This window comes from Copadichromis virginalis, linkage group LG14 (assembly GCF_057382275.1).
Source record: "Copadichromis virginalis isolate Kocher_CV1m ecotype Utaka linkage group LG14, C_Virginalis_male_GT1.1, whole genome shotgun sequence".
NCBI classification, from domain to species: domain Eukaryota; kingdom Metazoa; phylum Chordata; class Actinopteri; order Cichliformes; family Cichlidae; genus Copadichromis; species Copadichromis virginalis.
In genome coordinates this window covers 10279809-10301524 of record NC_140631.1, presented here as the reverse complement: position 1 = coordinate 10301524, position 21716 = coordinate 10279809, and the positions used below count along the sequence as shown (strand labels likewise).

Sequence of the window (21716 nt, the reverse complement as noted above, 5' to 3'; positions counted from 1 at the left end):
ATGGGCTGGAAAAGGCGATCCAAGGCTTGTTTTCTCTTTAACAGGTTAAATGAAAGGATTAACACCGAAGCGTGTAACATCTGATGGATTCATCTTCGCAGGGATTTAGATTTTCCTCTAACCCTTTCCACAACACAAATAGCCTACTGAATTAACATAAGTTAATTTTTTCAAAGTTTTTTTTTTTTCAAGCCCTTAAGACTACAGTGACCCGGATGGCTGACGACATACACGACCATCAAAAGTTATTGATTTCTTGATCAGATCTTGATCCGGATTTTTCTCAAGCATTTTTCTGAATTGGACCATAAATCTTCGCACTTTATCCAACAGGCTGTTTATCTAAACACAGATTACAGCCATTTACATCACAAACACTTAAACGACCCATCACTTTTATCACAGCTGTAACACCTCCTTTCACTCACAGCATAACAACACGTTTTAACACAACATATGTTATTAAGTTTGTGCTAACGGGTAACACGGCTGATCTGAATGTTCTCACGGAGGCACACAGAGATGCCCCAAAATAACTCACAGAGCAAACTGCAGGGTAGCATTTATATTCACCTTCAGCTGGTGGCTTATCAACATTCATTAGTGGTTTATTAGCTCTTCATTAGTCATTATACAACACTTCCCTTGTTCTGCACAACCAGATTGTAAGTTAGTAAGACTTTTCTCATTATAACGTCCTAGTTATTGCTTAATAAGTGAAAAACTGGTTATTGGAAGGAGGTCTCGTTGAATTTTCAGAAACAGACAGACTTAATTTAACACTACTAACTACAGAATATTAGATTAAATATTCTGATATCAATTAATAAATGGCACATTAAATGTTAATTTAACCTCTCTCTAACAGGTAGTTATTGTTTCCAAACCGTGGAATAATAGTTGGTAATACTTGGTAATTATTTAATAATTGAACATCATATAAATAGGTATTGTAAGTTCCCAACTACTGCTTATCAAACTCTATAAATGATTCATAAAGACTGTGGAGTGAACATATTTTGTAAAGTAAAGTTATATTAAAAATGCTTTTGTTAAAAAATGTGTAGGAAAGCAGGTAGAGTGGAATCATAAGACTCCAAACATGAAGTCTGTGGCTCATTGACCTCCTTCAGTCACTGTTATTTTTTTTATTTCTGCTTTGTGTTTACGCTGCCATCTGTTTGGTTATGTTTAGTCTTGATTAGGTTGAGAAAAAGATCGTGATTTAGGCTGAAATACAATGCAAGCAGCAGTATCTGACATCCTTTGACCAGTGAGGACAGGCTCACTGCTCAGTAATGAAATAACGTTCAATCATTAACAAATACATAATATGGTATTTATAAATATTATATGTAGTGTACGTGTAATTGAATGCTATCCTTACTGTCTATTATCAGCTATTCAATTAACTATCAGTTTAGACATAAACCCTAAATTGATGGCATTAACATAAATTACCCCCTTGCTACTCACAAGTATGCATTATTAATGATTACTTGTTTGCTTGTTAGCAGTAAAATTCATGTTTTCTACAGTGTAATGTCCCACTATTTATCAAGAGTTTTTAGCACTTGTATTTATAGTGTGTTATTGAGTTGATGAATATGTGTGTGTCCTGAAAAAGCCTTAGAAAGTGCATTGTAATTACTAACCATGAGCCAATATGCAGTTGATAATCATGTTGGAATAATTAATAATATTAATAATAATTAAAAATAAATAAATACTTATAGGTATTATAACGTGGGTTTGTTAATATAAAGAGTTAAAATGTGTGCGTTAAAACAACACATCGTGAAACAAGATTACAACATTGAAACAGTAAATTAGCTCTTGTAGTTAGGATTCTATCTTTGCTATATTGTTGCTTTATCAGCTTGATAAAACAACAACAAAAGTTGCACCACCTCTACTATGTAGAATAGATTGTCCTGTGTCTCTCCCCTTACCTCAAACCGGTCAAAGCAGGTGGCCGCCCCTCCCTGAACCTAGTTCTGCTGGAGGTTTCTTCCTTTTAAAAGGGAGTTTTTCCTCCCCACTGTCACCAAGTGTGCATAAGGGATCATCTGATTGTCAGGGTTTTCTCTGTAACATTGTGGAGTCTTTCCCTTAAAATATAAAGCGCCCTGAAGTGACTGTTGTTGTGATTTCGTTCTATATAAATAAGATTTAATTGAATTTTTTCTACCCACTAAATGTGTGATTCACTGGGTTGTTTACACAACCTCTTCCAAATGTGCACAAAAGTCTTTGTGGGTTTGTGCTTAATCATTTCTTAATGTAAAATAGATGACTTACTATCGCTACTTTGTTAGTTTTTCCATTCCTGACAATCATGACATGATTAAAGACTTTTCATAGATCAGATTAAAGCAATATTAATCTTTATGCAAAAGTTTTTCTATACATGCGTGTCAACAAAACAAAAGCCTTACTCGTACGCCATAAACTAGATTTCCTTTTGCTGCCTTTAGAGGATCCCCACCTTGTTCTTCTTATAACATGCTGTTTGGATGAGTGTACATTTTCAGCATAATTATTTAAAACCCAGTCTGAACATGAGGTCACATGCTATCACTTGTGCAGTAATTCAGTCCGTGTTTGGCAGACAGTGCGACTGCATGCGCGGTGGCTGATAAAAACGTAGTATTGGCTTCTTGTCTGACTCCCAGGTTAATTCAGCTTTACGTGTTGGCCTTGTGTTGTTGGGGACCTTGTGTAAAGAACGGGCTCGCTCTCTACACCAAAGAGCTGGAAATCAGTCAGGCAGGTTCACTGTGGGACCATTCGCCATGTCAGGGCTGCTGCAGTTATTTGTCATTCCCTGTCAAGGCTCAGGCGCTCTCTCCACTGCACAAGGCCTGTTGGGTGCACGTGCTTGCAGTAGACCCAGAGATGCATATACGTGTTTGTGTGTATGTAAATGTGTGTGCTCGCTTGCTTGTTTGCTTGCGTGCTGGAGGGTTACTGTCAAGGTGGTCAGTGGTGGTTTACAGTGGTTTACAGTGGTTCAGTGGTTTACACGAAGGTCAGTGGTACTCTTCTAATCTGGGCCTCACTGCAGGTGATGCCCAGGGCTAGAAAACAGGAAACAACAGGCAGAGTTGTGTGTGGAACTGTTTGAATGTGAGAGCGCATGTGTCTTTATGTTCTTCTTGTGTGACACAGGAAAAATAGAAAGAGGGTTTGTCTGTAAACTCATCAAGTTCCCAGCAGAATTTCCTCCCACTTTCCTCTTCCTGTTCTCAGCTAAATGCAGCTGCTGCTGCAAAAACAAATGTGACATTGCCAGCTGTTGACACTTTTAAAATTCCAGTCCATCCTTTTCATCATCTGCAAGGTGAAAATCAGCCACCTCCAGCAACTGCTGCTGTTGCTGCTGCCCCATTTCGCAACAAAACTCTAGTTTTACTCGACTTGAGAAGGCCACCCAGCCTTGTTGACTTCAGTGACTCCACCATTAAGAAAATATGGCTGCTATGACCTCTGGCAACCACACTGAACCACCCAAAACATCAGACAACCGTAAGCCTTTGCCGCCTGCTTTGCGAATGAGGGGATGAGGAAAGGAACAAGAGAGAGGTAAAAGTGGGGTGCAGTTAGTGGGTGCAGAGTGCATTTTTATGAGGCCATGCCTATCTAGTTTCTTTTTTGTCTGGCTGTGTGGACATAAATTTTTACCCTCCCTCCCTCCCTCCTTGCCCGTGTTCCTCCATCTCTCTCCGGTTTTCTTCTGGCATGCTGGCCAAGCAAATCCGCCCTTATCGACCTGCTCCTGCAGCCTGTTTGCAAACTTTCCCCCCAGTTTCTCTCAGTCCCCTCAACCCGTGTCATTCATCTTCCTTCACGTCCCCGCTGCCATCTTACCATATTTCCATTCCCTGGTTCCCTCTGCCTTCTGCTTTGCCATATTTTTTGTCTTTAAAGGCCAAAACCACCTTTATTCCCTTCAGTTATTTTCTTCTCTTCCATTCTTCCCCTCCTTCTCCTCCACCACCTCCACCCCCCCACCCCTGGTCCCCACCCTACCCCCTTATAGATGGAGATTAACTGGGGAGAGCAGCGCCATCCGTCCTCGTGACTGTTTGTTGTTAAGGAGATGGATGGAAGCTCCCTCTGCCAGCCCCACGCAGCCGCAATTACACCAGCCGCCATGATGGATGGAGGGGAGGGAAAAGGGGGGTGGTGGAGAGGAGGGAGCCACAGAGAGGGGGGCATCTATCACACCCCTTAATCTACCTGTCACTGCATGGCTTGCATGGGTAGAGGAGGGGCCGAAGGGAAGAAGAGAGTCGGCTTTACATCCACAGCTGGTCGAAGCTTCTTTTTTTTTTCTTAACACAAAATTTCTTTTTCTTTTTTTCTTTTTTTTTTGCAGAACTTGGCCTGCAAGAAAGGGACATTAAATATCCCGATCAGTTTAATTGATTTCCCAGAGCCCACTCAATTCTGCTGAGCATACCACGTGTGTGTGTTTGAAGTGTGTGTGCATGTTCGGCGGGCATCAACAGGTAATGAGATGCAGATTCTATTGCCCTTTTGACGAAACCCACACTTTGCATAAACCTCATAACATATACATATATATCCACACTAAATCTCAAGTGATAAACATGCAGAAAGGTGACCACAATACACACACACAGTACCAAACTAAGTTGTTTAGCATCCCCCCACACACACACTCACCCCTCCAACATTCTGAGCTCCTTCTCATACCTGTTGAAGACATCATGACCTATCACAGAATAAATCTGCATACATCACCTGCAGCACTTCTTCATCCCCCCCCCCCCCCACACACACACACACACAATGGTACAGAAATGTTATGAAAAGTAATCTGAGGTCTCCTTCCCTCGACCCCTCCCCCTCCTTCTCTCCCCATCTTCCTCCTCCACCTCCTCATCTGTCCAGAGAAGAGAGAGAGATGGGATGGAGGGATTAATACTCTTCCGCCCAAGCCAACCCTGAGAATGATAGATGGACAGATGCAGGAAGGGAGTGGAGGAGGAGAGAGATTAAAGGAGAGAAGTCTGAGGGTTCATAAATCCAAAAGAGTAGAGACCTGGTCCGCATCACACACTAATAAGATCTGCAAGAAATCTATGATGAGGAAGAGAGGTGGAGTGAAGAGGAGGGAGAGAGATGGGAGTGATGTAATAGCATTAGATCTAATCTAATCATGGCAATAAGATGTGAATGGATGAGTGTGAGCATGGTGATTATGCAGAAGAGGGATGGCAGTGCGTTGATGAAGCTTCGAGGCCTTGTTATTAAACAACAGATCAACAGACAGGCCTCACTGAGGAGCTTTCTGCTGCAAAGGCTCCATAAAAACGCTGTGTTTGTCGTACTTTTTGACAGATTTTATCACGCTGGCTGCCACCAGATGAAAACAAGAAGTGGTAACACAGTGGGTGCTGTATGGCTGCAGAATGTCTCTGTCTGAAGTAAATGTAAATCAGGAAGAAAATGTGTGTTGATTGAAATGAATCATTCTGTGTGTCATGAAAGCTATGTGCTTCATCATGTTCGTGTAGGTGTGTGTGTGTGGCAGCCATCAGCATGTACAGAATCAACTGTAAGTGCATTAAGTGCAGTCGTGCAGCCTGATCTGACTTGGAACAGATAGAGTGCTCCTTCACCTCCCTCCTCTTCTCTGCGACCCCACTGCCACCAACCCCTCCCCCTCATCCCCAACTTCTCCAGCCTCCCCTCAGTCCACTGGGCCACATTTTTCATGGCCCAGCTGTCGTAGGGCTTTGATTGGTTGGCCCGGCGGACAGATAGCCGATAGGCTCTGATTAATAGTTGAGGCCCAAGAACTTCCTCATTGATCAACAGGACAGGCTGCAAGAGGGGGAGGAGGAGGAGATAGAAAAAGCATGCCCTGTCGCCCTGCAAGTGCTGGCTGATAATCCAGATAGTGGAATTTGTGGCAGTGTGCGTGCATGTGTGTGTGTTTGTTTGTTTACTATAGTAAGTAGATTGTTAAAAACAGAATGAAACAGAAGCGCTGGGCTGAAAACACACACACACACACACGCACACACACACACACACACACACACACACACACACACACACACACACACACACATATATATATATATATATATATACAGAAAACACAGACACATTTACCAACAGCAAACCTCTGGCGGTCCTTTATAGATGCCACAGTGTGCCGTGTGGGTGTGTGGCTGAGAAGGAGGAGGGGGGACTGGAATGTAAAATAAATGCTTGATGTCTGATTCAATTACTTGTTTAGTCCATTTAAATGCACTTTCATTGTGCTATATGCCCAGCATTTGTTACAGTATCTAGGTATGCCTGTGTTTGTGTGTCTGTGTGTGTGCGCTTGTCCCCTCCTGCTGCTCTGTCCAGCCTCTAGCTGATTGATGATCTTCACTCCCACGGGGTCAGCAGGGTCACGACCTCCCACTTTTGACCCCCCTACTGAGATATTCTCTCTCTCTCTCTCTCTCTCTCTCTCTCTCTCTCTCTCCCTCTCTCTCTCTCTCTCACTAACACACACACACACACACACACACACACACACACACACACACACACACACACACACACACACACACAAACAAGGAAACAGATGGCCTTGGGACAATTTCCTCACCTTTCTGTCACAAACAGTCTCCATCACATCCGCTGAAGTTCATTGATTTTAACATATGTAAGCAAAAAGAAAGAAAAACATCAGAGACAAATGCTTGAGATTCGCATGCTTACTGTATTTCATCAAAAACAACAAATAAGCCACTCAGGACTTTGATAGCAGCGCCTCAAGAAATGGGTTTCATCATGTAGCAATATCACACCCTAGTGACACTTAATGGTTATGACAACTGAGGAATACTTCAAAAACAAAACTCAGATAAAAAAAAAAAAAACGAAAAACATTTTATTTTACTAGCACCATTTAAAAATTAATCAGTGAGAAATGGCTGTTAAGAACACAAACCTCTAAAAACTCAATCAGCCTAAACATCAGAAATGTTCAGCACAAAGTCCAAAATAAAGACATAAGAGGAAAATCTCGAAAAGCACAACACATAAATACACAGATCGGCCTCTGTGCTGTGAGATTGATATAGATGGACAGCAAAGGGGCAGAGAACAGGAGGGAGGAAATGGAAGATGATGAGCAGGAGAAGGAGGAGGCGGAGGACAGATTATTAACTATTTCTTATCAGCTTCAGACGTGGGTGATAAGGGATGATCGGGTTATAACGTGATCTGATCAGGACGTTCCTTTCTCCAGCTTCTCCTGGGCAGCTGTCTTTAGCCAGTTAGCCACGTGTTTTTCAATCTCCTGAGAGGTGGAAAGATGAGAAAGAAAGGCAGACATACATTAAGGTTTTTCATGTTTCTAATGCTACAACTGCTTGAGGATTGTTACCACACTATACCGCAAAGCAAAGGTGCTTCCTGGGTTAGTATGTGGTTTAAAAGGCTGGTTTTGATATGGGAAGCCTGCAATGTGTGATTTGCAAGAGTGCAGTAAGCACTTGATTTGTGATTGTGCACCACCAAGCAGCACTTAAGTGGTTGTTTTGTGCACTATGATATATGAATCACAACTAATTTGAGATTTATAGATTATATATCTATATATATGCAGGACAAATCCACAATACTGTGTAAAAATGCATTCCAGCATTTAACTGACACTTTCACAGTATAGTTTATTATATCACGAGGCAGTATTTTACAACTCTGACAGTTATTAAAGCTGGAATTACCTCATTTCTCTTTAAAGGAGACAAGGCACGCTCTGGAAATATATGGTGTAAATGCTGCAATGTAATTAACCAGCAATGTGCAGTTGCATGTATTTGACTAGAGAGTGCATCATCTTTGTTGTTAACTCATATCAGATGTTCTACTTCTAAAGTTTGGAAGTTTAATTTAAGTTCAAAAATAGCTAAAACTTCAGGTAAAATGCACTGATTTGAATTTTACTTTAAAATGTGGGCATTGTGGATTTTGTCCTCTGTTTCTTAGGCTGAAATAACGTCAGGATAGGATCTGTTTACTCTTCAAGCGCGCCTCTGTGCTGTTTTAAGACAGACATGGAAAGAGAGGAAAATATGCTTTAAAGGATTACAGCACTGACTGGTGTGTGAAGCTGCTCTGAAAAATGCTTTTCAGATTGAAAACTTCTCAGTGAGGCGTGGGTACCTGTCTGGCTTTCGTGAGCGAGCTGCGGTCTGTGACTCTTCTACTCGACATGTCAGCGCAGTGAGCAGTGTCCTTAATGAAAATTGTCTGGGCCTCCTCTCCTTCCTCAGTCCCGTCCTGCACCACCGACAGCGTCTTCCACGGGTCGATTCCTCCTGTGGAAGTGATAAAAAAAAGTCTTCAACAGTCAAGAAAGTGCTGCAGCCCTGCTGGTTATCTAAATATGTAAGAAAAGGCGGTATTCTCTGTCTCGCCTTACTTTTGTATTTTCTCTGTAAATGTGTTGACTTTGTCTGTAGTAAACCCACTCTCACCATTAACATAAAGGATTCTGTGTGTGTGGGGGTTGTCTCCTCCGTAGTAAGTGTTTGTGAAGGCGATGCGAGCAGGCAGGGAATGCTGGGAAATACCAAACAGCGTGGTACAGAGCTTAGTCTGATCCTGCAGGGTCAACATCCCAGAGAAAGGACAAGTGGCGTCCTCACAAGTCTGGTCTACAAACATGAAAAGAAAAAAATCACGTATGATAAAGAAGTGTTAGTGTGTGTGTGTGTGTGTGTGTGTGTGTGTGTGTGTGTGTGTGTGTGTGTGTGTGTACATGTCTACATGACTTTGTGAGGACAGAAAATTGGCATGCCACTATACTTGTGGGGGACAACAGTCACTTATGGGGACAAGATGCCTATCTCCACAAGATTGAAGGCATTTTCCAGGCTCAAAATGCTGTTTTAGTGTCAGGGTTACAATTAGGTTATGGTTAGGTTTAGGCTAAGGGTTAGGCATTCATTTTCTGATGGTTAGAGTACGCAGCTAGGGAAAGCATTATGTTAATTATGTTAATTACGCTAATATATGAAAACAAGTGTCTGTGTGTGTTTGTGTTGTACAGAAGCCAAATTCAGTGCATGTCTGGTAGGTCCACTGTCTCTCTCCTCTTCTGCCGGCATGGACTGACGTGTCCATCAGATCCTTCATTGATTTCTCATAGGAGATGTCCAAACACGGCTCCTTACTGGTGAATCGGTAAATCTGTCAAGTGCAGAAACACATGCAAAGAGACAAAAAAGAAAAGAAACAAAACTAGTAGACAGATGTTGTGGGAGTTGCATAAGGGTAAAGGCATAAAGGAATCACAAATGCTTGCACTGCTTGTTTTTAACTCTGAGAGGGACAGCAGACATACAGGAAAATGGCTCAGCAGTGACATCTGGTGGCCACATATCGACATGTAAAGGGGGAGAAGGAGCCCGCTCTGTTCTCCATACCTGTGAGAGTTTAACAAGGCGGTTGTAGGCTTCCATCCCATCCTGATATTCCTGGCTGTTGTTGGCCATTATGCCACAGAGCTCATTTATCGACATGAGTACCCCCTCTTCATTGTACTGCACTGCTCCCATGAAAATGTCGGCCAAGCTTTCCATCAGCTCAATCTAAAGTAAAGGAATATGTTATTGTCCACTTGCATAAAAACTGGAAAGAGATAGATACAAATAAAGGAAAGAGTTAAAGAGAAAGAAAACAGGATTAAATGAGGAAAAATATCGATTGCCAACTAGGAGACTACGTGGAAATAATTTGAAAAGTATGTCTGTGAAGGTTCTCAGTCATCCAGGTCATCGTAGTCAAAGGAGCTTGTAAAGAAAAGCTTCTGGACTTCTTTAAATTGCTTGAGGACGGTTTACGACACCAACTCTCTGCCATCTATAATCCAGTTTTGAGTTCCCTTCCCAGACGCCTTAACGCCCACTCACATCCTGGGCCATCTGATCTTAGGAATTCACATGATAAGGTGGGGCCAGGTTTCACAATGAACTCATCCGAAACTCTGGCTGATTGGGACCCACACCCAGTTTCACACCTTGGCTCAGGCGAGTAGAGGATCATCAGGGGGTCCTTTTGTCCCTCTGTGGGGGGATACTCCCACTAGGTTTATATCTGGGACTCTCCACCATTTGACCTTAGAACTGAAGAAGCTTCTTGGATGAGAGGTGAAACGTCTTCAAGTAACTTAAAGAAGTGGAAAAGTACACTAATATTTGAAGCCCAGTGTTCAAATAAGAGAGCAAAATAGATTTAGTGAGCAAATTTAATGCTTAAACTAATGAACATACAGAAATAACTTGTTAACTTTAGATGATAAATACTAAAAAGTGAATGATATTAATGGAAAGTTAAAAGTAATGAATAAATGGTAACAAGAGATTAACATGAAAAGTTGAATCTGTGTACAGTGTTTGTTAACCAGCCTAAACACTTTGACAGCCCACACGCAGTCAATACAAGTAGGCAAATAATTAAGCCCACTTTATGTATACTACTACTTAAAAAACTCTTTCATTTGACCTGGACTGTGAAAGCAGGGCTAGGTCTAAAAAGAGAGCTTTCCCAGGGATCTGGAGAAGCCATGAACTGCTATGGCCAGCAGTTTAGTGGCCACATTATATTGAATGTGAAAAGTAAAGGAGGCTTGCATCCTCTTTCAGTTCAGGTTTTACACATCAGGGTATTATCAGGACATTATTTGGAAGGGCTGCTTCCTCAGAAAGCTACTTTCTCTTTATCTGTGTGACAGATCAGATAACGTTTGGTTGAAAATGGGTTATGAAATATGAAAGTGATCCCAAGCACAGCAGCAAATCTACAGCAGAATAGTTGAAAAAGCAAATAATCAAAGTGCTGGAATGGACCACTGGTCCAATTGAAATGCTATGGTGGGACCTTAAGCGGGCTGTGCATAAATAAATGCCTGCAAACTTCAAACAACTGAATCAACATTGCAAAGAAGAGTGGGCCACACTTCCACCAGAACAATGTGAGAGCTTGAAAAAGACATACAGAAAACAGACACTTCAAGTTACTGCTGCTAAAAGTGGTTCTACAAGCTAATAAATCATGGCGTGTGCTCTACACACTGCTTCTGCTTTTTGGGGTTAGCTTTTGTTGTTGCTGTTGTTTTTCATTTCTGTTTTCTGGCCTCAGAAAGGATCATGCTAGTACATACAGAACACCTAATGGCTAACACGGCGGTCCACAAGAAGAACTGTTGACAGTACATGCTTTAAGTTCCATTTTTGAACCTCATGTCATGACTCCCATTTTGAGCACCCTCTTCAGTAAAGTCTGGACTCAGTGACCCATAGCTCTTTATTAGGCAGGCAATGTCATGGTCCTGAGTCTGCTGACTCAGTGTTTTGTGTTTCTTTATGCTTTTGTTTATTCTGAGTATGTATTCTGTTATGATTTGTTAGGTTTCTGTTCTGTGCCTGCCCTGGTCACACTGTCTGCTTGTGAATCTGTCTGTTTAGTTCAGTGTCATGTCTGGTTCTCTGTGTCTGAGTTTCCTGTTTTATTCTGAAGGTCCCCGTCTCATGTGAGTGTGTTCAATTTACGTTTCCCCTGTCCCGTCAGCTCCGATTTCTCCCAGGTGTGTTGCCCACCTGTCTCTCTCATCACCAGTCCACTGCCTGCATTTTGGGTCCGTTTCCTCCTTCACCACATGGCTCGCCCCGGCAGCCATGATAGGCAAATGAATAATTTTGAATTAACCTCCATATTTGTTTAAATATATTTAGCAAGAGAGCAACACTCTGGACAAGTACCATATTATGTTTTGCAGTGAAGGTCTCGCAACTACAGCTTTGGCATTTTACCATCAAGTTGAACTTTGCAATAAAATGCAATAGTATACCTGACAGTTGTCCTATGTTTATCACAGAAAGACTGTAGACAGGTTTAAAATAAAGCTGCGCTTTCTTTTTCACATGATTGCAAAGGTTCAAACAGCTTATTACCAGCATACAGTGGGAAAAGAAAGTTATCACAAAAAAGTATATATTTAATTTTTTTAAAAAGCAAAAAATGAACAGAACTGCGTGAACAAGAGCTTGGTGTCCATCAAAGCATGTCATCACCTGATCATAAGGATCCTTGGGGATTTGACAGCATCCAAAGTCTGAGGCTACCTGGTTGATATTTCCACTCATCAGAGCTTCTTTCACTGCAGCAAACGCTTCACGCACTTTAGACAGACACTGCAGGAAGTGGATGGTGTGAAGTTAACAGACAAAAGTAACAGACTAAAATCTAATCCCTGACACATGATGCACAGATGGTGGCAGACTTCTCACCTTCTCTGAGCCACCAACTGCCTCATTCAACAGGCTCAAGCCAACAACCTGAAATAGAGGAAAGGGCAGATATGTGATTCAAAAGGAAATGAACTTCAGTAGACACCTTAGTTGTTTGGAGGGATGTAGGTACAACAGAGGAACCTAAGGTCAAGTTCTGGTTATGGAGGAACCTTTGTGGTGTACTGACATCAGAAGGGAAAAACTGGACTTGATCACAGTTACTTCTTTGATGGTGAAAAACACATTCAGCCCATAAGAGTCAGCGATGAAAACACAAAGAAATCAATAATAATTAAATGAATGGTGATATTAAATCCTGTGACCATGGTTTGTGTCGTATTACGTTGTTATACTCAGAAAAGTCCAGCTTTGCCTTGACTGGAGCAGAGGAGGCCACAGCTCCATACACCAGATTGGGAAACTGCAGTACAGAGCGAGAGAAGACACACAAAAACAATTAATATATTTCTGTTGAGTTTACATGATTTTTGTAAAACATGAAGATCAATGTTGACAACCCGATAATCTATACATGTCTTTATATCCAAAACTTAACATGTAACATTCCTCTCCACACTGTTACACTACCTAACACATGACTCCGCTTAATATGGTGACTGAGCTTGGTTTAGCTCCTTGCTTTTGCTATACAGGGACTAATGCAGCAGTCAAATCCATACTTGAAAGTGGCTTCATCCTCAGATGTTCTAAAAGTATTTCCTAAAATCTTCTTTACCAAACACCACTTAAAGACTTCATCTTTCTTTGGGAATGAATTCATGGAGAGCTGCATGCAGGCTATGAAGAGTGGAAGCAGCAATCGATGTACTTTTATATATATGAATATATGCTCCTTCCTGATTTCTTTTGCATATTTCTCACATTTGCAAGTGTCAGATCATCAAAGAAATTCTAATATTAAACAAAGATAACCAGAGTAAATACAAAATTGCAGTTTTGAATATTTATTTATTGGTTAAGTGCTTTTAAGAAGTAGTTTTTTTTAGTGTATTAAAAGCTATCCAGACCTACATGATCCTCTTTTTAAAAGGTAATTGCCCACTAAAACTAATAACTGGTTGTGCCACCTTTGGCAGCAAGAACTGCAATCAAATGTTTTTGATAACTAATAATATGAGTCTTTCACATCACTTTGGAGGAACTGGAGGATTTTTGAGCATGAACGGCCTCTTTAAGGTCATGCCAAACATCATGATTCTGGACTTTGACTAGGCCACTCCAAACCCTGACGGCCAGACATTCTCCTTCAGGATTTTCTGGTAAAGTGCAGAAAAGCCCCCCCCCCTTATTACCTGAAATCACTATTTAAAATACTGCATTTTGTATGTACTCTGCTTATATTTGGCTAATATTAAAATTAGTTTGATTATCTAAAATATGCAATTCAACATGTGAAAGATATGTTAAAAAATCTGAAAGTGGGGAACACTTCTTCATAATGTAGCTGATTTTAGTCTTTTTATGGGATTTACTAACAAAACCATAGAGGTAGCATAGTAACGTCATGACCTCAGAAAGGGTACTGATTAACTCTTTGTCTAGAAAATCATTGCACAAGAGTAACCACAAATATTCACTTAAAGAATCATCTTCTTTTAGTTTGTGGACTTGAAAATGTAAGTAAAAAAAAAAAGCAAGTGATACATTCATATAGTAAGATGAGATTCAGTACTTTCTTATCTCCTCAGGGTATAAACAGAAGAGCATCTATGAATTATTGCCTGTCTACAGTTCTTCGGAAACAAATGACTCACGCTGTGTTTTTCCCTAAACTAGATCTTTCCTGTCAGTATGAAATACAAATATGTTGCTCTGATCTGTTTTTGTAAAATGATATAGAACAAATATCTCAGTCACAGTATCAGGAATAAGAAGTGTTGTTCCAGAAGAACAGTCAATAAGCTCTAAAATCTTTCTCTGTCTTTTATAGGATTAGTTTTTAAAGATTGTGAGGTGCTGTATTTTAAAGTTTGAAGCCTTATGCATCTTTGAATGCTTCCATATGTAAACCATGTCCTGTACCTTTCCTCTGAACCAGGCTGATAGAGCTCCAGAGTATGAGCCTCCGAAGCTGATCCATGTGTTTCTGTGCGTCAGATTGAAGTTTTGGCTGATGTACTGGTGGAATGCAGCCAGGTCAGTAAGTCTGAATGAAAAGAAACAAATTACAAAAAATAAAGTGCACATGCATCTAAAGAGGTCTGCACAAAAGTCACGAAGACAAATGTAATCAGATAGATGAAACGACAGAGAGATACTTGGAATCAAATGTACAAAATCACATTAGATTTGCCTGACTTACAAATAAAATTACTGATAGTCTATGTCCTAATGAATCCTAAGATAGACAGGTGTGCATTCATATGCAGGAGAAATGCGATGGGAAAGATACACATTTGCATGATGAACACCCACACACACACCCACGCACACACACACACACACACACACACACACACTGGTAGAGAGTCAGCACTAACGCCTGCTGGCTGCTTAGGTCTGCCAGGTTCTCTGTTTTGAGGCCATCAGGGTTAATGCTGTCACCATAGAAACGATGCTCCAGAGCCAGAAGTAGAGCACCGTGCTCTTCAGCCATGTCACTATGGTGACCTGGGAAAACATGTTCGAAGCAGATAAGATTCATTTTGAAGCAAGCCCTAATATTTTTTTAGAGATGCAGGTACGGTACACGAGAGGCTTAAAAGTGAGTGTAACTTTAAAAAGTTACAAAGTGTCATGTGTCCAGCTACACTGTCCTGCTACAGTCTGAGCAAAAAATATGGAAACTATTAAGTGGTAACTGATGACTATTTGCACTATTGATCAATTTTATACAAACAAGATGATGCAGTTTAATAAATAAAAGTTTATAATATTCAATCACATAGAACCACGATGTACTGTAGATACAAAACTATGTTAAATATACACTAACTGGACACAAAATGTAGAAATCTAACAAAAGACATACAGAGACGCATTGATTATAACATGATTCCTAGAAAATATGAATAATTATGAAATTCTAATTAATTGAAATAGCTGCAGCTCTGTGCTTTTTTACAAACTTTGACCTTTACCGTGAAAGATTTAAGGTCTGTAATTAATTTGATTTCGGGTGGAAGTGTATTTATAGATAACAGGCTTTTACAGAGAATGCTGATCTTCTCCATATTGCTGTGACATTTTACACTTCCTGTTCACTATTCTCCTAACGATTCTTCTTCTCTTTGGTCATTTCTTGAAAGAGGCTCTGGGGCTAGACTGTTTGCACATTTGAAGACAAATTTCAGAAAACACGAATGAATGAACTCTCGATATATATATTTTTTTCATTAAAATATGACAGTGGTGCCATCAGAAAGGCTTTTCATCTATAATCTTCTTGATATATGAATGGTGACGGTGATGATTGAGCCTGTACTGCCATACAATGTGAAAAACAAGAAAATATCAAAATGATAGCGTTGAATTAGCTGTGAAAATAAGTATAATTTCTTGTCAACCATCATTTTGGCATTGTGCTTAGAAAAATCCTAAATGATCTAAACTATTATCAAAATAATGAACTAATGATTTATAAAAACCAACATCTACATGTAGCTAATAGCTATAGCCATTCAAATACAGCCTCCTCCCTGACCTTGCTGGACCTATTAATCACTTTCCTTATTTTCTGTCATAAATGCACTGTGACTGCTGTCTGTGCTCATATTAAACATGGCCGGTGTTTATAAAAATTAGGTCAGTGTATGAGTTGTAGTAATCGCTGTGAGGATAAAGCTCACAGGCTTCAGACTGATCTAAATCCTCAGTATTAGACTTTTTTTTTCTGTGATTGGATCTGTATGATGTCATAGAAAAGGGATAACTATAATAAAAAGTATGCATTTTATTTATATACACCTTTCAAGACACTCAGTGGTAAAAGCAATTAAATAACAAAATCACAGTATGGACAAACTGACAAACTGACTGAATTAAACATCAGAGGTTCATAAAATTAAAATTAAACAGAAAAAGCAAGTTTAAAAAAAGTCTGTTTTAAGGCTTGCTTTAAAGATAGGGAGAGAACCAGTGTCGCAAATGTGGAGAGAGTTACAAAGACAAGGGGCCAATCGGCTGAAAGCCCATGGTGGTGAGGCGAGCAGATCAGGAAGATGTTAGAGAACGTGAGGGAGTGGCAATGTGCAGAGTATTAGTGACATGGGATATCATTAATATGACGATCTCTGCAACACACTTTCTGGCTATATGAGTACTGAAGCTCTGCTTACCAGCTTTTCAAGTATTCTGTTTATGTGGGGAAGCCAATCAGAAGAAAGGTTGCTTATAGGAAAAATGGACGAAAAGGGGAAGGGAGGAGGAGTTCAAAGATCTTGCAAAATGACTCTATTAATATATAATAGGTCTTCTTTAAAGTTTTGTCGTTGTTAAACAACAATCTACGTAATATTAATGATTAGTGATCTACTGTATATTACGTAGATTGTTCCACAGTATATTTTTAGCAGTAAAGTATGATAACAGGTGAATTTAGTATAGAAGCACTGTGTCTGTGTGTTTTAAAATTGTAACCCAGTACCAACATCTACTTTTTCCTAGGTCTCCTATACACGCTTCTCTGGGGGATTACGGGTACTTACAAAACAAGTTTTAGGGTACAAAAAAGACAAAACACAGATATACTCGCAGATGAGCATCACTTTACCTCCAAAGTTTGATTATTAAGTCATTATGTTGCCAGTTCTTTGAGTGTTTTGAACACTGATTTCATATGCGTGTCTGATCTGTGAAAGGCACAAACAGGTGACGATATGTGCTGTATTTTACACTACCTGTCAGAACATCATACTCAACGAGGGGCCCTTCTCCCCCAATGTAGAGAAACACCGGGCCATCAGGATGCTGCCAGTATGCCTCATTCACAAAGAACCTCTGGAGGACATTGAGAAAAGTACAAGAAGAAAGACATGCTTTATTTATGCTCGCCCAAACCGGCAGCAGTGCACATTCAAGGACTTGCTCTGAGTAATCCTTTACTTGATGCTGGAGTGGGCAAATTTGCACATTGGCAGCCTCAAATGGCTGCAAGAGCTAAATGAGGCCGAACATTTCAGTTCATGCTGTCAGGAAACGCCACCCTGTCACTCCGTGCTGAATCAGGAGTGATGAAAAAGGTTCATCTAGTCTACATTTCTCTGAATGGACCGCTCACTCTCTGCTTCTTAAGAACCACAGCAACTCAGTTTAGCTCTTATCTCCACAACAAAGTGAAAGCAGCAGGGTTCAGTGGGACGGGACACTTGCTCTGCTGCACGCAGCCTATTTTGCGATTTGAGCTGACAGGGCATCTGTTTTATCAGCGTCACTGCAATCCAAGCAGTCTTCAGAAATATCACACGATGGCATCTTCTCCAGTGCTTTAAATAAATTATGGCCTCCTTTTGGTTCACAGGATCTGACTGATGGAAGAGTTCTCTTATCGTTAACATAGATTTTCAAAGACCTCTCAAACATCAAGCCTTTAATTATCAGCACCATGCACTCGCACTGGAGAGGTCTGTGCCCAGAAGTGAAATGTAAATTTAGAGTCATATTTAAAAAGTAGAAAATGGATATCGTCCATATTTAGCCAAGCCGGCATTTGATTCTCTTTGATGCGATGCCTACAGATAAGATAAGACGATATACGGAAATAACATCAAAAACTAACATTTCGTAATATTCTTCATTATCTTTAAAAAAAAAATCCCTAATAACATAACCACACCATTTCAAATCCAAAATATTAAAAAAGGGGACGAGATGCTCCTAAGGGAGTGACAGGCAGACTCTATCTTTGATCAAACCTCTGGCATGCTCTATTATTTTGTCTGTTTAAATGTCATGCCAAAGTTGGAAGAAGCTCTCTGAGGCCTTCAAAGACAAGCTCGAGCTTATTAGTCTAACAGAGAATAAAAAATGATTTCTAAATTTCAAACAAAGGAAACAAAACTTGAAGTTGGTCTGGACTTGGACTGGCTACTTCAGCAAATTCAGCGCGAGAAAAGACAACCTGAAATAGAAATTCTCAAGAACCACAAAATATTATCAGAGAACCTGCAAATAACTCTTGCAAATGGTGATACCTAAAAATGCAAATTTTACACATACAAAGCAGGCGTTATGAAATGATGTGCTCTGAAGGGAAATGTGTTTGCTGCATACTAAAAATAGCATGTTGGGAGAAGAACCAACTATGAAGCACTGTGGTGGAAATGTTCTTCTGCATCAAGTCAACGAGTGCTTGAAAATAATAAGATTGTTTATCTGAAGGTTTGAGCTGAACCTTTTGTAATGATAAAAATTCTAAACACGCTGCCAAATTCAGTGAAAAACTCAGATGTGAATCCAAGTGGGAATCAAAGATGTCAAAAAAGTCATTACAAAACACCTGTAAGAAGTTATTTTTGCTAGAGCAATAGCAAAATTTCCTTTTCCCACATATGATTATTTTATATATTTTTCAGTTACATAAAAGTTTTGTTGTTTTTTTAAAAAAAAACCTCATTAAGTCTTTTTCTTTTAACTGCCTTTAAGTGAATAACCTTTACGTGCAGGCAGGGGTGTGAAGCATTAAAGCATTGCTCAGCGTTCCTCTACCTGAGGGAAGGTGTTGCTATTTTGTTGGTTGAAATGGTTCAGGGGCTGGACAATCCAACCCTCCTTCACGTGGTGGAGAGGCTGATGAAGACTGACTGTGAGCTTCAGGAGAAGCTGCTTGTTTTTCTGAAGCTGGTTGTCACGTGCACGCCTCTTGATCATCCTCAGAATCTGTCCTGTTAGCAAAAAACAACAAACAAAAAAAACATAGGACAGAAAAACAACTGTGAAACTGCTTAAATTAATGAATCGAAACTTGAATAGTTTGTAATCTAAATCATAAGCTAAACATAATTTATGCAAAATAATGGAGAACTTGGCACCGTCTTAGCTCTGTTGGCCAGATTAGTGATATGAACAGGTGAACCATATTTTGTTTTATCTAAACAACTGATTGATCCTCATGTGACTGAAGATGATGAATGAATCCAAATTTGTCTGTCATGGACTGCCCAGCGTGGGATCATCTTGACAGAGAACATAGCAAAAGGCAGAAACATCCAAAAAAGAGCTTTGAATGACATTCAAGAAGTCTAGAGAAATATTCCTGAAGACTATTTAAAGAAATTACAAAAAAGTTTGACCAAGAGGGTTCAAGCTGTGTTGAAGAATAAATTCATAGAATTGTAAAAAACCCTGTTTTTGCCTTATATACTATATTGTATACATTTTAAACATTTTAATAAGCAGTTATTTCTTAATTCCCTAGGAAATTATGAAGCAATAAGGAATTGGTCAAGGCCTGTGCACAGTACTTTATATCAAGATCTAAAGTATCACATTTAGTGGAATTTTCATTAACTCACCAGAATAAACAAAGTTTAAAAGTAGCAGAGGAAGGAGACAGCGCAATGTTAAGAAATTCATCTTAAATGCTATATCCACTCTGTAACACACAAGACGTCACTCTATGGGTCCCATATATAGTCCCTGAAGGGCTCCTGTGTGTGTGTGTGTGTGTGTGTGTGTGTGTGTGTGTGTGTGTGTGTGTGTGTGTGTGTGCGTGCGCACTAATAAAAACTGCTCAGCAGAAATGAGCATCAGCCTCGTCCTGTAATTAGACCTCTCTGCTTTGTAACAGCTTTTTTCTGAATGGTTGAGTTACAGAGGGCAGTTTTCAACTTTTTGCGGCTTCCTAATTGGGAGTAGTGAGAGAGACTATCCTATGTCCACACAGAGGCTAAGTTCATATCTATCTATCTATCTATCTATCTATCTATCTATCTATCTATCTATCTATCTATCTATCTATCTATCTATCTATCTATCTATCTATCTATCTATCTATCTATCTATCTATCTATCTATCTATCTATCTATCTATCTATCTATCTATGTATTAAAACATACAATCCAAATATTATGGAATGACACTATTACATTCAGGATGTGTACAATGTTGATATATCTGCCAATGCAAACTACTCACCAAGAGGTAGTGAGACTCTTACCTGTGCGTAACTGTTAAGTAGTTATGAACTACTTAAAGTTATTTCTCCTTTCCTGCAATATACCTAAAGTATAATTCAAATTACTTACAGTATAATTATTTCTTCTTCGCACTAAAAACTTGAATCATTACTAGTGTATCTATCAGTAAATATTTGTAGGTAAATACAAATTATACTTTAATTTTAGAACAAATACTATATTATATTATAGTTCTACCAGAATTTCAAATTAAGTCTAATAGATTTTGTATTACAGTCTTTTCTGTTAAAACCTTTTTTATTTGGTTGTCATGTCTGCCTCGCAGAGCTGTCTCATTGCAGACAGCAGCAGCAGTGACAGCAATTGCAATGTTCAAGTCAGCCAGTGTGGCAGCAGACGGTAAAATTATGAGCACATGCAGAGCTGAATGATATAGTCATGTTAGCCAACTCTACTTTGGTTGCGTGAACTTTAACAGAGAGGTTCTGGTTCAAATATCACAGTGGAATCTTTTGTTTTTGTGTTTGTTTTCTCAACCCCCCCCCCCAAAAAAAAAAAAAACCCAAAAAAAACCTCCAAAACAAGATAAGAAATCAGGCCCAAGAGGAAAAGGCACTGCTAACTCTGTGCAGAACAACCATCTGCGTTATCTTCGGTATCACTTGCAGACATCTCTATGTCTTGCAATTTGCTCTAAGTGAGCGCTGATGAAACCCACGTACATGGCAAGCAGCGGCATGTTTCACAGGTTCATAATGTCAGGCTGGTTTTATCACCGTGCTAGTTGTTGCTCTGGTTAAGGTTATCTTCCATTCAGATCAATGCAGAGGACACATTTGCATGGCTTGTTTTACATTATCAGCGTTCCAGAAGAGAGTAGAACACAATAGAGAGGCACATTTAAGGCTATAAAGTACAGTGGGGCAAAAAAGTATTTAGTCAGCCACCGATTGTGCAAGTTCCCCCACCTAAAATGATGACAGACGTCAGTAATTTGCACCAGAGGTACACTGAGCAACACGGACTTTCAACTCCCGCCACAGATTTTCTATGGGGTTGAGGTCTGGAGACTGGCTAGGCCACTCCAGGACTTTCAAATGCTTCTTACGGAGCCACTCCTTTGTTGCCCGGGCAATGTGTTTTGGATCATTGTCATGTTGGAAGACCCAGCCTCGTTTCATCTTCAAAGTTCTCACTGATGGAAGGAGGTTTTGGCTCAAAATCTCACGATACATGGCCCCATTCATTCTGTCCTTAACACGGATCAGTCGTCCTGTCCCCTTG

General features: G+C 39.9%; 1 protein-coding gene across 1 annotated transcript; it reads right to left on the bottom strand.

The window, feature by feature from the left end:
* Window positions 1–6790: 6790 nt before the first annotated feature.
* prss16 (serine protease 16) lies at window positions 6791–19868 on the bottom strand. The gene is made up of 13 exons (XM_085478652.1): window positions 19808–19868; window positions 19002–19177; window positions 17195–17294; window positions 14837–14966; window positions 14379–14502; window positions 12679–12756; window positions 12333–12380; window positions 12117–12236; window positions 9471–9635; window positions 9093–9234; window positions 8520–8699; window positions 8206–8360; window positions 6791–7336 (listed from the first exon to the last, which is right to left on the bottom strand). The coding sequence occupies exons 1-13, from the start codon at window positions 19866–19868 to the stop codon at window positions 7265–7267; spliced, it is 1551 nt and encodes a 516-aa protein (XP_085334778.1). The 3' UTR covers window positions 6791–7264.
* Window positions 19869–21716: the final 1848 nt, after the last annotated feature.